General features: G+C 38.2%; 1 protein-coding gene across 1 annotated transcript; it reads right to left on the reverse strand.

The window, feature by feature from the left end:
* Positions 1-1,164: 1,164 nt before the first annotated feature.
* LOC134203236 (T-box transcription factor TBX6-like) lies at positions 1,165-18,445 on the reverse strand. Its single transcript, XM_062678116.1, has 3 exons — positions 18,179-18,445; positions 17,884-18,021; positions 1,165-2,134 (listed from the first exon to the last, which is right to left on the reverse strand). The coding sequence occupies exons 1-3, from the start codon at positions 18,440-18,442 to the stop codon at positions 1,337-1,339; spliced, it is 1,200 nt and encodes a 399-aa protein (XP_062534100.1). The 5' UTR covers positions 18,443-18,445; the 3' UTR covers positions 1,165-1,336.
* Positions 18,446-19,200: the final 755 nt, after the last annotated feature.

Raw genomic sequence — 19,200 nt, forward strand, 5'->3', positions numbered from 1 at the left:
TGTGAACCATTCTACGGTGAAATTAAATTATTCGGTAGCCTGAGCAGCTCAGGCAAATATTTGTTCACTATGACAAAGAAACTGGCATGCAAAGAAACTTTCCTTTTGAAAGAAAGAGTTCTTTCTCTTGTCCTGGACCTCAGCCCTAAGACTCCGAAGAGCCACTCAAATAATAAGTCTTAAAATTGGAAGATAATTGTCATCCAGTTTAAGTAGCAACCGATATCTCCGATGGCCACATTCTTCCAGCAGTACTTACCCAGGAACATGAGGAGACGATGATCGATTCCAAATCTCCAGACAACAGAGACCCACTCTTGAAGGTCTTGTCTTGAAATAATGAAATCCACTCGAAAACTGAGCCAGATTTCATTATTATGTTAATACCGGAATTTAATCCATTTTAATGCAGATTAGACCCTGACCATAGAGGGCTGCCGCCGTCGTAAATCGGTCGGGCAGCAACCGGTGTTGAAAATGAGACTAAGGAGGAAGCAAACGCCTCGTGACAGGCTGCTGCTGTCGTGTGGAAAGGTCCAAAAGATAGCAAAAGGATCAATAGATGAAAAGGGATTTAGCGATGATACCCATTTTTAGGTCTCTCGAGAGGACTCGTTGTTCGGATGGTGAAAGGAGCTTAGCGGCAGTGGAGCGTGCGCCCGTGGGTGTATTTACTGCCGGCTTTTTCGTATGAATTGTTTGGATGCTGAAGTGTTTTTGGATGCGTTGGAATCCTCACGTGACAAGCGCAGCACATTAGGGACTGTAGTTAAGATAGGTGATGACTTAGTACTGCATGTTGAATTTTTAGAATCTGACCCAAATTACTCTAATGAAAACAATATGGCACTTGATTAAGTGAACCTAATTTTTTTCATTCAACAACAGGATTTTACATTTTCTTTCAATTTTCTATAACAAGCAAAATGAAATCTGCATAAAAACTTAGCTTTTACAGTTCTTAAACAGAATTGATTCTTTTATAAAAATATAGGCAAAATTTTAGGGTTCTGTGCAATTGATAAACGAGTTTTTCAACCTTCCGGGAAACAAAATATTCAAAACAAGCCCCCAAAACATGAAGTTTGATATGTGCTACTTGGTCAATACCATCTATCTAATAATTAACAGGGAGAATTCGAAGAATCATTAATATAGTGAGTATTTCATAAAATCAAATAATATCATTTATTCAAAGCAGTAAATCTTATTCACAATCTCAATACATTCACAGAAAATGCAAAGGCACTTGATAATGAGGTGTCCGAGGAGTTCATAAATATACACACGGGAGTATTACATCAGATATAAAAATCTAAATCACACAGGTATTCTCCTACAGAAGCAATATGGATGCAATACTGAAATTCACTTTTTTACTGTCATCGTTCCCATCTCCCCGCTGTTCGATAGGCGGATCATCCTCAGCGTGGCTCCTCGCCGATGAAGACTCCACCACCGAAGCGGGTGACGATCGAACCGGATGCACATCCTCCGAGCTCAGCGGTTGTGTCACACTGAAGGCGGACGATCGGTCCGACTCGGGAATGGATTCCGTGGGTGATATTTGCGGTGGCACCGGTGCCGGACTCAACTGATGATTCACCGTCACCGGTAGAAAGGGATGTCCCAGCTGATGGGGTGCATGTTGCGGTCCCAACCCTTGGTGCGGATGGTACGGGTTCCGGGCAAAGTACGGCATCATCAGATCCATCCAGCTGGGATTGAACATTTGATTGTACTGACGCATCAGTAGTTCGTTGGCGGCGGCAGCTGCCGCACTAGAACCCGGCGGAAACCTTCGATGCATCTGCAGTCGCAACGCGTCGGGCCCCATTCCGTGCTCCAGTCCACCAATTAGCAGCCGGCCGGGGTCCATCGATTCCGACAGCTCGTTTGATCTGGCCCGCTTTGCCTCATGGAGCTGTTGTAGATCGTTGCGATCCTCGTCATCTGTCATTTGGCCACATGTTCCGGAGGACGACAACGATGACGACGAGGAGGATGACGTTGATGTATTGCTGCTACCACTGCTGCTGCTGCCTAGTTTCCTCTTGCAGCGCGACTGGCCCGTCTCGCGGAATCCTTTGGCAAACGGGTTGTTATCGATCTTCAGTTTGGTTATTCGATCGTTCTGCAAATGTTGGAAGAGAGAGAACAAACATAGAGGGATGATAAGATCGGTTTATTGGACTAAAATATAAACTCCCCCTAAAAAATTAGAAATTTTCTATAAAAAAATAGGAAATCGCTAATGAAAAAAGCATGAGTAATAAATAAATAAATTAATAAGCGTTTAAAGTTTATAGAAAATGTCATCATATTTATTGCTTTTTTTAAATGGAAATTTTCTTATTTTTTATTGCTCTTTATTGATTATTTTATGGAAAATTTTAATTTTTTTATGAAAAAAAAAATATTTTGTGGAAAATTTTTTATTGCTAATATTTATTTTTTTTATGGAAAATTTGTTTTTTTTTGTTCGTGGAATATTTTCATTTTTTAATGGAAATTCTTCTTTTATAATTGCGATTTTTGCTTTAAAAAGTGTTGTTTTTTGTTTTGTGTAAAATTCTTAATTGTTTATGTTATTTTTGCATGATTTCCGAAAATTTTATATTTATTTATTGCTCATACCCTGATTTCTTTATTGGCAATTTCCTATTTTTTTATGGAACATTTTTTAATTCCTAATGGACATTTTATTTTGCTGCCGGTTCATTGTGATTCAGAGTGAATTCAGTTCAACTAATGTGTATAGGGTGTCCATAACACGTGAATGTACAATAAATATTTGACAAAATGAAAAATCGAAAAGTATTTTTTTGCAATTTCTGATCATAATATCTGGTTTACAGTTTACCGTTGAGTCATAAAACGGCCTACTTTTCCATACCAACGAAATAGCTGCTTTAATGAACATTAGTAACTCAAATGGGTTGCATAATATTCATTATAACACTCATTTGGGTCCTATAATGAAAAACCAACATCAGAACAGTAGTTACATGACTACATTTAGCTGAATTAGGTTGGGTAAATGTTCGAATAGTGTATTCTCTGCGTCGCGTAATAAATGAAATAGACAAATGGACATGACAGCAAAAATTTCCAAAAGCAAGTACATCTATCGCTTCACGGTTTATCGAACAATGCAATGTGGCGCGGCAACATGGAATCTCTGCAGAAACATAATTCATTGGCAAGAATGATCATGTGGAGTAAATTCTGGAAGGAATTAGACGAATACAAGCATAATTTTGGTACAGATTTGTCATAAAGTCCATTTGTCGTCATTGCAAAAAAAGCGTGTGCAACTCGTTGCAAAACTCGTTTTTTTAGCACTCGTAGTTTTTATCTAACTCGGCAAGCCTCGTTCGATAAACGTACGACTCGTGCTGAAAAAAATCATCTTTTTGCAACTTGTTGCACAAACTACTATTTTGCAATCACCGATCCTGGTTCACAGTTCGTCTTTGAGTGGTAAAACGGCCTACTTTTCCGTACCAACGAAATGGGTGCTTTAATAATCACTATGCAACTTAAATGAGTTGCATAATAGTAGTTTGTGCAACAAGTTGCAAAAAGATGATTTTTTCAGTACAAATTGTATGTTTATCCAACGCGGCTTGCCGAGCAATATTATTATAGTACGGCATTTTAAAATGCAGTCTCATCCCAATTTTGACAACAAAACCAGATTTTTGTTGCCAGAAATAAAATAAAACATGTTGTACCGAAAGGCAAGGGATTACTCCTAAAACGAATTGTTGCTAGAAGGCTCGGAGATCCATAGTATTATATACTGATCGACTTAGCTCGACGAACTGAGGTGATGTCTGTGTACAAATTTTGAAGACTCGCTTTTTGGGAACTTAGCATTACCCGGAATGCATTTCGAAATTATTGAAAAATAGTGTTTTTTTTTTCAAAATCGAAATTTTTTTCAAGGTTGGTGGCAATGCATATTAATGCAAAAACATGCAGAATATTATAGGAAAAATACGATCTATTCCCGTAATGTGCTTTTTTGACCTTGTTACCTTGACCTTTTATGTTTTTTTTATTACATTTTATGATGCACGAGAAGGGCATCATCGCTACTAGGGGGATTAATCTGGTTTTTCATCTACCTTTAATTTGGAATGGTCATTGACTGTGAAACGTTACGGAGCCCAATTCGAAAGCGAAAGCACAGCAATTCGAAAATTCCGCGTCTTTTGAAGGAAAAATATTTAAAAAATCTGAGGGCACCTTTCTAATTTTATCAAAGCAAGTTCTTGGAGAGGGATCAATTTCCCTCGAATATTTTAAAAGTCGATTTTTGACACCACTCCAAAAAATCGATTGTGTATCAATAACAACAATAATTTAAGGACTGTCATACATCAGTAAACTTAAATACTATATTTCTTAGAGTAGAGAGTCTGTGTGGAAATTGCGTATGTTTATTTATTTTTGGAAATCAGAAAAGGGAATCAAGTCTACCCAGTCTCCCCTATTGTATGGCGCACTGTCGTGAAATTCCCAGAGGTTTTTTGGAAAAATATCCAATATGCTTCCTAAACAAATTTCTATACAGTGAACCTTCCATGAATCGATGTTCTTAGACTCGACTCATGGAAGCAGATTATGCCATATTAAAAAATATTTTCTGGGTTACTATGATGAACCCTTCAAACAGCTTTCCGAAGATTTCCTATTCCACATTTCGATATTTCCATGAGTCGATGGTCCCTTCAATATCGACTCATGGAAGTTTGACTGTACTTCCAAAATGTGTCGTTGGTTGACCTATATTTGGCGCAGTAGGCATAAAACATGGTGATAAATTTTCACTCAATATGGACATGAAATTTTTTTTTGTTAGAAAAACTTTTTTTCCTTAAATGTGTCACAGGAACATTATTCCCAGAAAAGTTAGATAATTGAAATACCTATCTGCAGGAAAAAATCATCGATTTCTGAGATGAGCTTTTTTTGGCAATATCGATTTTAATTTTTTAAATTTTTTTTTTCAGTGTAGCGATCGGTTTTTTTATTTTCTAGATATTTTTCCAAAAAAGCTTCTGAGAATTTCAAGACAGTCCGCTATACAACACTTTTTTATAAGTCTTGTCAGTTTAGAGATACATCGATTTTAAAAAAATAATGAAAAAAATAGACCCTCATCAAATGTTACTCTTGACAATTGTTGAAAAACTAAGTATGTAGTGTGGCTTAGAAATACAATATCTTTATGCCCACCAAGTTTCATCCGATTCTGAGATGGTGCTGCCTACCACTGGTCGAGTTGGCGCGAAATTCGTTATGTATGTATGTAGTTAGCCACCATCCTGGCTGGAGTCTTGCTCAAAAAACAATTTTTCATGATTCTTATACAATAATGTCACTTTTAGGGAACCGAAAGACCATGGTTGTAAAAATTAAATGCTTCCAATCATTTGAAGGTACGAACACATAGGATGTTCAGTCACAAATGTTATAGTAGCTTCGTATTCTAATTCAACAGTTCGTAGAGCCAATCATAGGACTGTCCCTTGTAGTTTTTTGCTCAGCTATGTCAAACTGGTTTTTAGAGGATTTTATGTGGAGTATGGCCCCCAATCAGTTCATTATATAAAGATTCGCTTTGGATTCAATCTCTGGTTAGTTTTAATCCATCGGGGAAGCGTCGTTTGACCGAAACTCATCCGGCTAAAAGCCATTTGGCCAAAATCCATTTGGCTGAAAGTCATTTGGCCGAACAGGTCATCCAGCCGAATAGGTCATTTGGCCGAATAAGTCATTTCGACGAATGGAACATTTTGCCGAAAAGGTCATTTTGCCGACTAGGATATTCGGCCGAATAGGAAATGTGGGACGAATAGGACATTTGGCCGAATAGAACATTTGACCGAAAGGGACATTTGGCCGAATAGGCCATTTCGACGAATGGGACATTTAGCCGAAATTGTCATTTGGCCGAATAGGACATTTGGCCGATTCGGAAATTTGGCCGAATCGGAAAATTGGCCGAATAGGATATTTGACTAAATAGGACAGTTGTCCGAAAGGACATTTGGCCGAATAGGTCATTTGGCCGAAAAGGTCATTTGGACGGAAAGGTCATTTGGCCAAATAGGACATTTGGCCGAATCGGACATGTGGCCGAATAGGACATTTGTCCAAAAGGGACATTTGGCCGAAATAGTCATTTGGCCGAATAGGACATTTGGCCGAATAGGACATTTGAACGAATTGGATATTAGCCGAAGGATTCTGCTACCTGTTGATGGTGTTGGTTTGCGTGGGAGAGCTATCAGATTCGTCAAATAGTGGTTTGAATCTTTGTTTCTTCTTCTTCTTATTGGCATTACATCCCCACACTGGGACACCTCATAGCTTAGTGTTCATTAAGATCTTTCACAGTTATTAATTGCGAGGTTTCTAAGCCAAGTTACCATTTTTGCATTCATATATCATGAGGCTAACACGATGATACTTTTATGCCCAGGGAAGTCGAGAAAATTTCTAATCCGAAAATTTTGTCTTGAAATATCTTTTGACCAGGTGGTATAGATTCTTCGTCGTCGGTAAGAAGGGTTCGCCAGATGAAATATCCTGTCGGGGATATCAACTGATTTCCTATTAAATATTTATTCTTTTTATGAACCCATCATTCTTTGAACAATGTGAATTTTTGAAATACCACAATACACTCAATATTTTTATTACACGGTTGGTATTTTTTAATTTCCCGGTCAACCTGATTTTTCACAGCTTTTTAAATACCACCTGAATTTTCTTTGATTTTTTGTGAATTTTTTCATGGGGTTAACTCATAGAGTCATCAACGCTGAAGGACGTAAATAACTAAAACCCACCCGTGTAAAAAAAGTACCGGGTGTAAATCGTTTATTTTCAAATTGGTTTTGACTAAAGACCACCTTAGAAAGTTCCTTTCTTTTGAACATCTATTCGACGAAACGTCATTCGACTAAATGTATCAAGATTATACGTTCTAGAATCCGCTTTCGACCAAATAGACGAAGATTCTTCTTTCTGAAATTCGATTTTGACTAAATGTCCATTCGACCAAATGTTCATTCCACGTGATGTCCTTTTGACCAAACGTAATTCGACCAAATGTTCTACGCTTCTAGTGGACTTAAAATTCATTTTCGACTAAATGGTCGAAAAAACGTCCATTCGACGTAATATCCTTTCAACAAAATGCCATTCGGCTAAATGTCATTCGACAAAATGGTATAGATTCGAATAGGACAATTGACCGAACAGGACATTCGGTAAATTAGGATATTTGGCCGAATAGTATATTTGGCAGAATAGGACAATTGGCCGAATAGAACATTTGGCCGAATAGGACATTTGACCAAAAAGAATATTTGGCCGAGTACAACTTTTAGTCGAATATAACATTTGATCGAATACCCGAGCAAAGGCAGATAACTGAAATGATATCAAACTGATAACACGATTAGTTATCCTTATTATCATCTTGATATTTAGTTATCAATCATGTGATTAACTGATAACTGAATAATAACAAAATTTATTATCAATACATATTTGGTATTTTCTTCTAAATTTCACGTCGTTCAGATATCGGGCTAAGCTATTCTTTCAAACGTATTGTACCGCGCATAAAAAAAATCTACTCATCCGCCTATTTTTCGACGCAATAAAAAATAAGGTCCAAATAGTCGCCTAAGAAAAACATACCTGTAGCAAAAAAGCTACTTTGATAATTTTATCGCCACGTGGTGGTGATGAATGCTTTGATAGCACGTGCTGCGGATAAATTTTACAGATCTGCGGAAGCCTTGAAATCATGAAAGTTGTCATTTTGCTCAAGGCACTATACTAACTTCTACTAAATGTACCCGGACCTATGCTATGAATATGTGTGTGACAAGAACTGTTTTCAAACACTAAACTGAAATTTTCATCTAAGCAGACGGTGATTTTCCCCGTTACCAACGATTTGTTTATTTCTCTGTCAACAAAGCAATTTGCACAAAAGTTGAAATTTTCTTATTTGTTTTATACTATGGTTATTAACTTTACTTTCATTTCAGGTGTCGTTGAATAATGAAACATGTATCTGAGCACCAAGCGTTGTAATAGTACTTAAAATGGCCTTGCTGCTCCCGGAACATATTATCCAAGGGCATGTGCTCATTCAGGAACGGTGAATAGTCTTGACTCGCAATATAATTCGTCTTGAGATTCACAGGGCTTATATATGGAGAAGCGGAAAATTTAACTGGAAGTGTCGGATAATCAAGAAATTACAACGATGTAGTGTGTTGTGGAGAAAACAATCACTATTGACAATTTAAACCTAAGTTTGAAGGCAAAATATAAACCCCGGCAAGACCATCTGGAGTCAAACCTTTAATAGTCGATGTTAAAAGTACGGTCGACTCATGGGAATATCGAGTTGTGAAATAGAAAATTCTTTGGAAGCTGTTTGAATGACCATCACAGAGTAGCCCAAACAATATTCCTAACTAGTCGGCAGTGTTTATATATGCATATGAAAACATGAAACATTCCACTGTGAAATACAAGGTAGTGGTTTAGTTTGAACAAAACCTATTACCGAAATCGGTTACCAGCATGGCGCTGCTAGCAACCTAGATTGACAATAAGAGAGAGAAACTGACTTAAGCCACAACTAGAAAAAAAGTATTCAATGAAAGGATGATGAACCGTATTTATCCTAATTGATTGCCGATTCGCTATTTTGAATTAAATTATGGTAGTTCAACCAAAATGATAACAATTCTAGTTATCAATATAACTGGATAATTAGGTTTGTTATTAATAAGTTATTCTGCTTTGCACGTGTCAAGCCTTGGTGGATTATAAATAGTCTTCAGTAAATGCAAGATTGTAGAAAGCGTAATGCTCTTCTCTTCTGCTCCTCAAGAAAGCGCGATTGGGTGAATGCTTAGAGACAACGCCGTACAATCACTCGATTCGAGTTCAATTCCAAGTGAATGCCAACATTTTTTTCAATGCGTAACGAAGTCGGCAAAGAAGATTTAACTATTTTGGTCGATAAAACAGTGATGGCTGATAACTAAATAATAACTAAATCAGTTATTTGAGTAAATAACATGTATAACAAAATGTGTTATCGATTTGGTATCAGTGATAACCTAATTTGTTTTCATGTAGTTATTTCAGGAACAAAATTCTGGTATCATTTTTGTTATGTTGGCTCTTAACTCAGCCAAAATGATAACAAGTTCAGTTATCAATATGTTCGATAACCGGATAATAGAATTTGTTATCAATTAGTTATTCATTTTTGCTCGGGTAGAACATTTGGCCGAATAGGACATTTGACTGAATAGGATATTAGACCTATTACGACATTTGACCGAATATGTTATTTGGCCAAACAGATCATTCGGTTGAATAGGTCATTTGACCGAACATGTCATTTGGCCGAGTAGGAAATTTGGCCGAATAGGTCATTTTAAATATGAGAAATGAGGTGTGAAAAATGAGACGCCTGTTTATTTTTCTCTCCGCTCACTGTAAAAAGTGGAAAGTGAGAAGTGAGTAGTGACTGTGAAAAGTGAGTAATAAAACGTCGCACTTCTCATTTCCCACTACACACTTCTCACTGTGAAAAGTAAGTAGTGAAACGTCTCACTTCTCACTGTGAAAAGTGAGTAGTGAGACGTCTCTCTTCTCACTCCTTTTTTCTCACTTCTCACTTTTTACAGTGAGCAGAAAGAAATGAGAAGTAAGTAGTGATACGTCTCACTTTTCACACCTTATTTCTCACTTTTCAAATGACTTATTCGGCCAAATCACTTTCGGACAAATCACTTTCGGCCTAATGATTTGTTCGGCCAAATGATATATTTGGCCAAACAACTTTCGGCAACAAACATTGTAAGTGTACACACTTTAAATGAATCGCAGAATTTGGTAAAATTTTACCGAAATCTAAGTATCAAAACTGTTCGATAAATAATGTTATACATTTTCTATGATTTTGACAGTTGAACAATGAAAAAGTCATAGAAAATCTTTGAAATAATTATCGAACAGTTCTTCTTTTGAGATTTTGGAATTCTGTGAAATGAGTTTAGTGTGTACCTTTCACTAGGAAAAGGATATCATATCTAAAAACTTTTAAACTTAGGCTTAGGAGGCTTAGAAATCCATCTTAGTGATCAAATCAAATAATCTGGGAGTGATTTTGGATGTCAAATTGAACTCGAATTCTCATAAATATCAAGTGTTTTCTGGATATTTTCCAAAACATTTGGAAGGTTATGGGGCTTAAAAATCTAAAGAGATAAATTGGAACTTACATTATTCGTCTAAAATTGAAATATTATGTATGCAGCTGCTTTTGTTTGGAGATCAAAAACAAAAGAGGCTATTGAACAGAAGAAGCTGACCAAACTGCAGAGGTTACTGACCGTTGCTATAAAGAGATCGATGTCTAGCACTTGTTAGATGCTTCTAAAACTGAAACCGTTGCATAAATTTGTGAGATTATAAGCTTGTCACAGCGTTACGCTTCATACAAATTTTAGAACCGATTGTAATTTGTGAATAAACCCATAGTGTACGAGTAAGGCAAAAGATTCTCTTCAGCTTAAAAATTGCTTCATATTGTCTCACATAAATGAGAAATGGGAATGCAGGCTTCATATTTCCATATCATGACCATATTTCGATTCTATGACAAAAGGTCGAATGGACAAAAGGTCGAAGGGACAAAAGGTCGACGAGACAAAAGGTCGAATGGACAAAAGGTCGACGGGACAAAATGTCGAAAGGACAAAAGGTCGAATGGACAAAAGGTCGACGGGACAAAATGTCGAAAGAACAAAATGTCGAAAGGACAAAAGGTCGAAGGGACAAAAGGTCAAAAATACAAAATTGGTTAAAATTGAAAAGCCATAGTATTGAGAACAATACAAAGGAAAACTATGATGTAAGTACCGTCATCGGGAATGACACTTGGCCAAATAAGGGTCAGGTTTTTCAATAAGGGTCAGGTCAAATTCAGCACAAGGAAAATGTAATATAAGATACCTTTTTGAGCGATTCAGATAGCCGACCTACAGACTGTTACTACACAAAACTCTACCACCAATATGCAATATGCATAAGCACATTCATTCATTTATTTAGTTTACATCTAAACAGAAACCACTGAATCAACAAGAGTCTGCATTGCCTCGGTAGGTACAGGTTCGATGATCGCCCTCGATATCGTTCGCCTGGCTCTGCTGTTGCGCCTCGATGTTGACAACTCCAAAATGCTGACATCGATGGGAACGTCGATGGAATTCCACAAAGTCCGGTCGGCAACGACGTTAACTCACGGTTCGAGACCGCATCTCTCCATCCTCGAATACGCCCCACGCTCGCTAAGTCGTTTTACACTTGGTCTGCCCACCTCGCTCGCTGTGCCGGATCGGAAGCGAACACCATCTTTGCAGGGTAGTTGTCCGAAATTCTCGGAAGATGCCCTGCCCATCGTACTCTTCCGGCTTTAGCTATCTTCTTGATACTGGGTTCGCCGTAGAGCTGGGCTAGCTCGTGGTTCATTCTTCGCCCCAACACACCGTCTTTTTGTACACCGCCAAAGGTGGTCCTAAGCTGGGAGCTGCGGATAGAGTCGAAACGATTGTCAAAAAATCTCCAAAGCAAGCTGTCAAAAAGTATCCATCGCATCGAGAGAGTTTGTAAGCATTCTGAGCGCAGCACAGAGGGACGAATCCTTAGAAAGAGGGTCAAAAGGTCATTTTTCAAAATTATGTATTCTATTTTTTAAATATTTTTCTCGCATTATACAGGTAATGAAACATTGTAAATTACTTTGGTTGAGTCAATTTGACGATATTGTGCCCATTTGGGTACCTTTGAAGTTGGCATGAAAACTGTTTTTAACACCATTGATAATATATAAATATGAAGTGTGATATCTTTGCAATATTTTTCAAATTTGTTATTCAATCATTTCAAACTCAATACATCTTCAAAGATAACATAATCAACTATCAATTGCATACATTGTATCACAAATTCATGAAATGTTCACCCTTGGCTTATGGAGTTGAATTAAGGCTTAGTTTGAAATTTACTCATTTCGTGGTGTTTTCATGTGGTCAGAAAACAATTTACCCATCATTACCCAGCGCTGAAAATCGCATGGCTACTACTTTACATTATATATTTGCAAACTAAACCAAATTCAGGGCCCGCCAGGGCCCGCGGGTTTTTTCCAAGGCATTTGAAAATGACGTAAAATATATGAAAATTTATGTATATGTACTGAATGCTACAATCACAACAATCGTTATCAATGTAGTTGAAAATGATAAAATTTCATCACAGTAAGTATTATAAACCCATTTGTTCTCATTTTAAGCCATATTTGTACTTTTGACCGTCTTTTTTTCAATCCGTCCCACTGTGCGCAGCCGAAAGAGTACACGTGTAAATCAACTCATACTAATTATAGTTCATTTCTAACAAAACTCAATTATTTGGTGTCATTTCAAACCTATCGAGGAATTTTAATAAGTGAACAGCATGATTTAATTTTACAATCGGCACAATAATTTATGCAATGCAGTAAATCAATGAAATCTTTGAAATTATTTTCTAAAAGATAAACATAATGATAGTTCGATGTGAGAAAATCGTACCGTGTACATTGAACACTGAGAGCTACTGAGAGGAATTTTTCGGGTCTCAAGCAAAATATCTTGAAAATTAGAAACGATCGAGTCCGCAGCTCCCAGGTCCTAAGCACCTGTATCTCGAATACTCCGAGTGCTTGCATATGCACAATCATGATTATATCCTGGAACACTAATGCAGGATCGTTCATGCTGTGTACCATGAGAAATATTTTTTCGTTAATGTTGTACAAAATGCAACATCACGTATGTTTGAATGTTAATTAAAATGATTCGTACGGTTGAATCGCCGAATAATGTGCATAATGTAAACTGTTATGTACGGCTTAAGGCCAGTCTTTGTGTACATGCTTCAGTGTTTATTTCTTATTTAAATCCAATAACAACGTCACGCTGAATTAAAACCAATAACATCCCCATCTAATACATTATGATGAGTGGAAAATGAATTTGACACACATTTATACAAGAGACTGACAATCTTCTGATTCTCCATGATCGACATCGAAATGTAATGTATAGGAATGTATAGGAAGTCACATTGGCGAAATAATTAATTATACGACACTGAATCAAAGATACAAAAACCAACGTATTTCAATCAAACATGCACTAAGCGACACGTGTTACAAGAGCACGATATAACAAGTATTATTTTTTCGGTTATCGTCCCGAGAACTAATCAAAATCATAGAATGCTCACCCTGGCTGCTGAATATTCACTGTAAATTGGTTAAAGAACTGCCCATGAAATAAAGAAGGAGAAATCTCTGGGAAATGTAATAAGCTAGATTTTTTTCAGAAACATGTTTTCAAACTTGTCGTATATTTAGTATTTTTCATGTATACAGAATTATAGATTTTTAAATTTTGCCCGTTCGACCTTTTGTCCATTCGACTTTTAGTCCCTTCGACCTTTTGTCCCTTCGACCTTTTGTCCCGTCGACGTTTTGTCCCCTCGACCTTTTGTCTGTCCTGTCGACCTTTTGCCCTTTCTACCTTTTGTCCCTTCGACCTTTTGTTCTATCGACCTTTTGTCCTTCGACCTTTTGTCCGTCGACCTTTTGTCCTTCGACCTTTTGTCTTTCGACATTCTGCCCCAAAGCCCATATTTCGACGCTAATGAACTAGGCCTGTTGCGCGAGTAAGACGAGGCTTTTCATGTTTATTTCACACTATCCGGTAACCCTATCCAGTTTGAAAGCGCCAAGAAGGCGTACCATCAAAAGTTCATTTTCCATCATAATTAAGAGCCTAAAAGAGTTATTTACCAACAAACGCTAACCAGCCGTCATCATCAGCCATTGGATGTTGAACCTCGACAAAAAAAACCAACTCCAACCATCAACAACAGCAGCAGCTGTCCAGTAGATTCGGCATGTTTATGCATAAGTTCAACCAAAAGCGGCTTGGCGGCATGGCAGTGGCGTGAAAAGAAACCAGTGCACCATCGGGTTTCCCCCCATCCATCCTCGCCTTGAAGTCCAGCCACATCTCCGGTATGTGATGAAAAGCCAGTGAGCCCAAAATATCTTGGGACGGGTGAAGCGAACAAAAAATCCATCGCAATCGAACCACGACTGCCAATACTGGACAGAGCCAGAAGAAGAGGGGCAAAAATGTCGTCATGTATCATGTTCTTTTATCACCTTTCAGCTTTGATATGATCGTACATCAAAAATGAGTTTCCATTCCGCCAAAATAAATCCGATCGAACTCGGTGAGTGAGCATTACGATCAGAGGGGACCCCGAAAAAAGCCGCCTTCCGTAGTAAAGAGACACAACCGGACTGGGTGCTGGCGACAGGGCAAGATGGATGGGTGGCGGATATGGCGGCTACGTTTCATAAATAATGTGACACAGCACAAAGACTGGAGTGGAGCAAACGACGACGGCGGCGACGACAAAAATCAACCAAACCGATCGAAGCGTGGAGAAACAATATTCATGCTGCGAGAGCGGCAGAACAATGATAAAATGATCTGATGACCACTTCGGAGATTATGTAACGGAGAACGGAGATTAGGCTCCGTGGTTCAGGAAGCAACATTGCCAATGCGGCGACGGCGGCACTTTAGTCGTTTGAGGCAAGATTATCGCTCGGTTTGATCCTGATCTGGGATTTCCTCTTCTTTGAAGCTTTGAGGCGGTGCGGCGGCGGCGGCATCTGTTATCAATCAATGTTGGTTTATGAAATTGATGGGATAAACTGCAGAGACTTATTTGTACAACGACGATGGTGGCGCCACCGTAGAATAAAGGAGGTATAGATGGAACCAAAATGAAATTCACTCTCACCAGCAGGGACTAATTACCTTGAATTATTACATTCCAATACAAAAATTATAAGCGTAGATCAATGGATTTTTAACCTTTAAATTGAAAAAATTAAAAATGATGGCAAAATATATGGTTAGGTGCCGTACACTTACTACGTAAATATTTTTCTAAGTTTTTCGATCCCTTCCTGCTTATAAGATTTCTTTCATACAGGTAAACTTCGATATAACGTACATATCGATTTCAGTTGTACGTTATAGTTATAGTACGTTATAGTTGTACGTTATATCGAATTGTACGTTATATCGAAGCATGAGTAATCATCCTTATTTTACCCTACTTAAATGTTGTACTATCATGTACTTTATGGGCGAATATATTTTTTTTATATAAGGCTCAGCTAGCAGTGTTAAACAGCTTTTCTTGCGAACAATTCCTACAAAATTGTTTGTTACTAAGAAAAATGACCCGAGGAATTGAATTCTTCATTATATATCTATATAAAGCACACGCTTAAAGGCACAGTAAACACAAGGCTAATTTATTGAGCGATCTTTAGTGGATTTAAACTAGGGCACGATGGGGCCAAATTGGATATGTTCGCTGAAATTTAATTATATACGCTATTACATTATTTTAAAAAAATCTAATATCACGACAAATTTAAATAATTTTATTCCAAATTTCCGATGGAATTTGTAGAGAAATTCCGGAAGAAAAGTCTGGAGAAATATAGGATTTTTCATCGGAAATTTCTTTGATATTTTTGTCAGAGATTCTTTAGGAATTCCATTCTTCAATAAAACCATACAAAATACCTGAATTCTATGCGATATTTTGTTGGATGTATTATTCCAGAAATTTTAATACTTACTTGAAGGTATTTCCAATAGAATGTTTGAAGGAATTTTTGATGGAATTTTCAACGAAATAGTCGAACATTTTCCATGAAATTCCAAATGTTTCGGAAGATATTTCCGGAGAATGTTTAAAAAGATTTCGTGAATATATTTCAAAATGCATGATTCGAAGTATTTCCCAAAGAATTCCAGAAGGAAGTTTTGAATGAATTCCGAAGGAACTCCTGAAGAAGATTCTGAAGTAATTCTTAAAATTCAGTCTTTCAATTTTCGAAGAAATATTGGACGAATTTAAAAATAATTTTTATTTTTATTTCCAAAGTTGTTTCCGGAGGATTTTTCAAAGAAAACCCTGGGGAAATTTCTGAAAGAAATCTTGAAGCAATGCCCAAAGAAATTCTTGCAGAAATCTAAAAATGTCGGAAGTTCCTTCTGGAGTTCAATTAATTTTTTTTTAGGGATTCGTAAGTATGGCCAGCGCTATGCTGAGACTCCCTGAACCAATGGCCTCAGGATCGGCACTCTCGCAATCAAATGTAGGGAAACCACAGAGCTTCACTTTGCGACACTTTATTCACTTCTGTCTCCACTTCCTCTTAAAGGTAGTAAACCAGTCTCTAGAGCCCATCTTCCTGGCTGAACTGCGACACTCCATGTTTCCCATCCTGTTCACTGCGGGCTTACCAGTGGTATCGCCGGGGTGGCTTGGGGATCTTTCTCGCTCCTTGCTCCTTGCTCCGTTGCAACTCGACCAATAAGAAGGCCGATCGACTATCGGCGGAAACAATGCCGGATTAGGCCGCCTACGGAACCAAGGAATGACGGCGGTTATTTCTGGGGTTTTCAACCCAAAAACAGGTTGTCCTCAACGCCTTCTCTTGTTCCACACACTTTCTTCTCTACTCTTCAACTTTCAACTTTGGTAACTTTGTAACAACCGTTCGCTTCAATATACACCCGATTCTTTTTTTACACGGAGGATGCGTTCCGTGTAAAAAAAAGTTTTCAATTCAAAATTTGAAAATCCGTGTAAAAAAAGTATTATGATTTTTCGACGAATCATGCAAAATGGGGCAGCTTTGGGATGTTTTTTACAAGGCCGGGTAAAAAAAATCCGTGTAAAAACAGAATCGGGTGTACTTTGAAATAGTGACCGCATCCCAGGGTCTCATGATCTCCTTTTCCAGGTCAGTCACCTCGTCCCATAGTATAGACCCAATTAGGCAAACCCTTCAATGGCTACTTAACGAAGGTGCTTCTAGCCCTCTGATGTTGGGTTGGAGGACTATGGTGGGTGGATGGATGCGGTCTTATAGGGTGGTGAAGGCCAATCATGCCCTGCTCTACTGCCGTTGGTGAAGTACTGGCAAAACCTAGAGAGATGGGCGCTCACATCTGGAACCGTTAAAATGATCCGGATCTCTAAAGTGAGTGAATGATTCGTGGATTATAAAATAAAAAGTTTATTGTTTGTAATCCATACGCTTGCCAACAAGAAAAGGTGAAGTTTTTGTTCTTACGCTTTAAAAATGTGAGCCTGAATGACGAAAGTTTCACTATTTTGCATTCTTCTTGCGTTTTGTTCTAAGGATCCGATCCGATCATTAGAATGAATGACCCAGTTCGGATCCGTTCATCAAAGTGATCCGTTTTACCCATCTCTAAACCTACACATAAAGACAATTTGACCTAGTGCGTAATTTTTGAACGCGTCATTCGAAAAAATTGATACGTAGTATGTGTAAATTTCATCATATTTGTAGTTCACTGCTAAAATTTCAGCTCAATCGGTCATCGGGGTACAAAGTTGCAGCTTGTCAAAGTTGACCATTTTGTATGACAAACGGCTTCCGCTGCTATTATTCTGAACACAGGTGTATGTACGTAGATATGTGACCCAGGATCAGACAAGTTCCAAAAGGTTTAAATGGAGTCAGCAGTAAAATAATAATTGAATCAACTTGAACTTGAATTGAATCAAATATAAAGTTCAAGTGCATGTAAATAATTTATGGAATTTTATACTTGAATAAAATGATGATAGCCTTACCTGATAAGCAGTAACAGCCACAAACTCCGTCTCAGGGAACACGAACGCTTGCTGGGCGGCCCACGGAATCTGCGATGGATCTGCAGTTCTGATGATGTGTATTCTCGGTTGATATTTGTGCATGCTGGTCAGCACAACCTATGAAGCAGAAAGAATCATCGCTATAAAACGGGGTAATGATAGTAATCTCATCAACCGTATTATAATCCACTTTCTCGTTAGAACGATTAGCAACTGTACAATGGCTAATCGGATACGAGTAAATAGCAATCGCCTTCCATCATCTCAAACTTACATGTCCATTGTTGTCCAGCGTGTTGTTGGTAAGCTTCACCTTGTTAAATACAATCGGTTGTGAGGCCCAGTGCGTCCCGAGGGCGGGGCTATCCGGATGAAGGCAGAACCGTTGCGGACTCTGTGGCTCGGCGCCACCCGCCGGAACCCATTGGGACCCGCTAAACTTGAACCGACAGTCGCTAATGGGCATCATCTCCAGCAGTACACAGTAATTGGTATCCGCGTCCAAACCATCCACGGTAAGACGCATCGAAGGAAACATTCGTCTACCAGGAAGAGAAGAGGAGAAAAGAAAAAGTTGCTGTGAATGAAATTCAGGCGGAAGTAAATACGACAAACGACCAAACTGTTCTCGGGTCCTCCTCTATTAATCAATAATAACCATCTTGCCGCTTATTCTGTGCTGGTCATCTGCACCCACTCGGCCATTTTCGAAGCTCTTTGGCAGCCGATTTCCTGTCGCCCATAAGAGAAAGGGCTCTTAAGCACACAAACTTCCGATGAACTAGGATGTCATCAACGAGCACCTCTATCGTTTGGAAGGCAATAATTATATGCCAGGTTATCGTCAAATTTATGATTCTCTAGCCACCTACCAGGGTGCTCCTCTCCACTAATTCAGGAGAAAAAAAAATAGCAAAACAAATCAAACAAAACATCTTGTCTGTTAATCTGGGCTTGTCTCAAAATTTAATAATTAAATGCGGTCTTGAAACAGTGGAGTTTAGTATTGAATCTTTTATGACGAAAAATATAAAATTACGAGTCTTTTACCCTGTTCTGAACGTTTCAATTTCATGAGCTGCAATACTTTTCCACTGCACACCTCCTAAGCATTATAGTACCAACGAAATTAGCACTGGAAGACAGTTTTAAACAACAAGCTGCCAAGCCGTGATACCAAAACGCCAATAAAACGCAGCATAATTTGTGAAAGCGCCTTCAAACAACACAACTGCCCACTGTCCAAGACCAGTCAGGCTCGTTCATCGTTCCGATCAGATCAGAATCAAAGGAAAA

The sequence above is a fragment of the Armigeres subalbatus genome, unplaced genomic scaffold (genome assembly GCF_024139115.2).
Source record: "Armigeres subalbatus isolate Guangzhou_Male unplaced genomic scaffold, GZ_Asu_2 Contig1707, whole genome shotgun sequence".
Lineage (NCBI taxonomy): Eukaryota > Metazoa > Arthropoda > Insecta > Diptera > Culicidae > Armigeres > Armigeres subalbatus.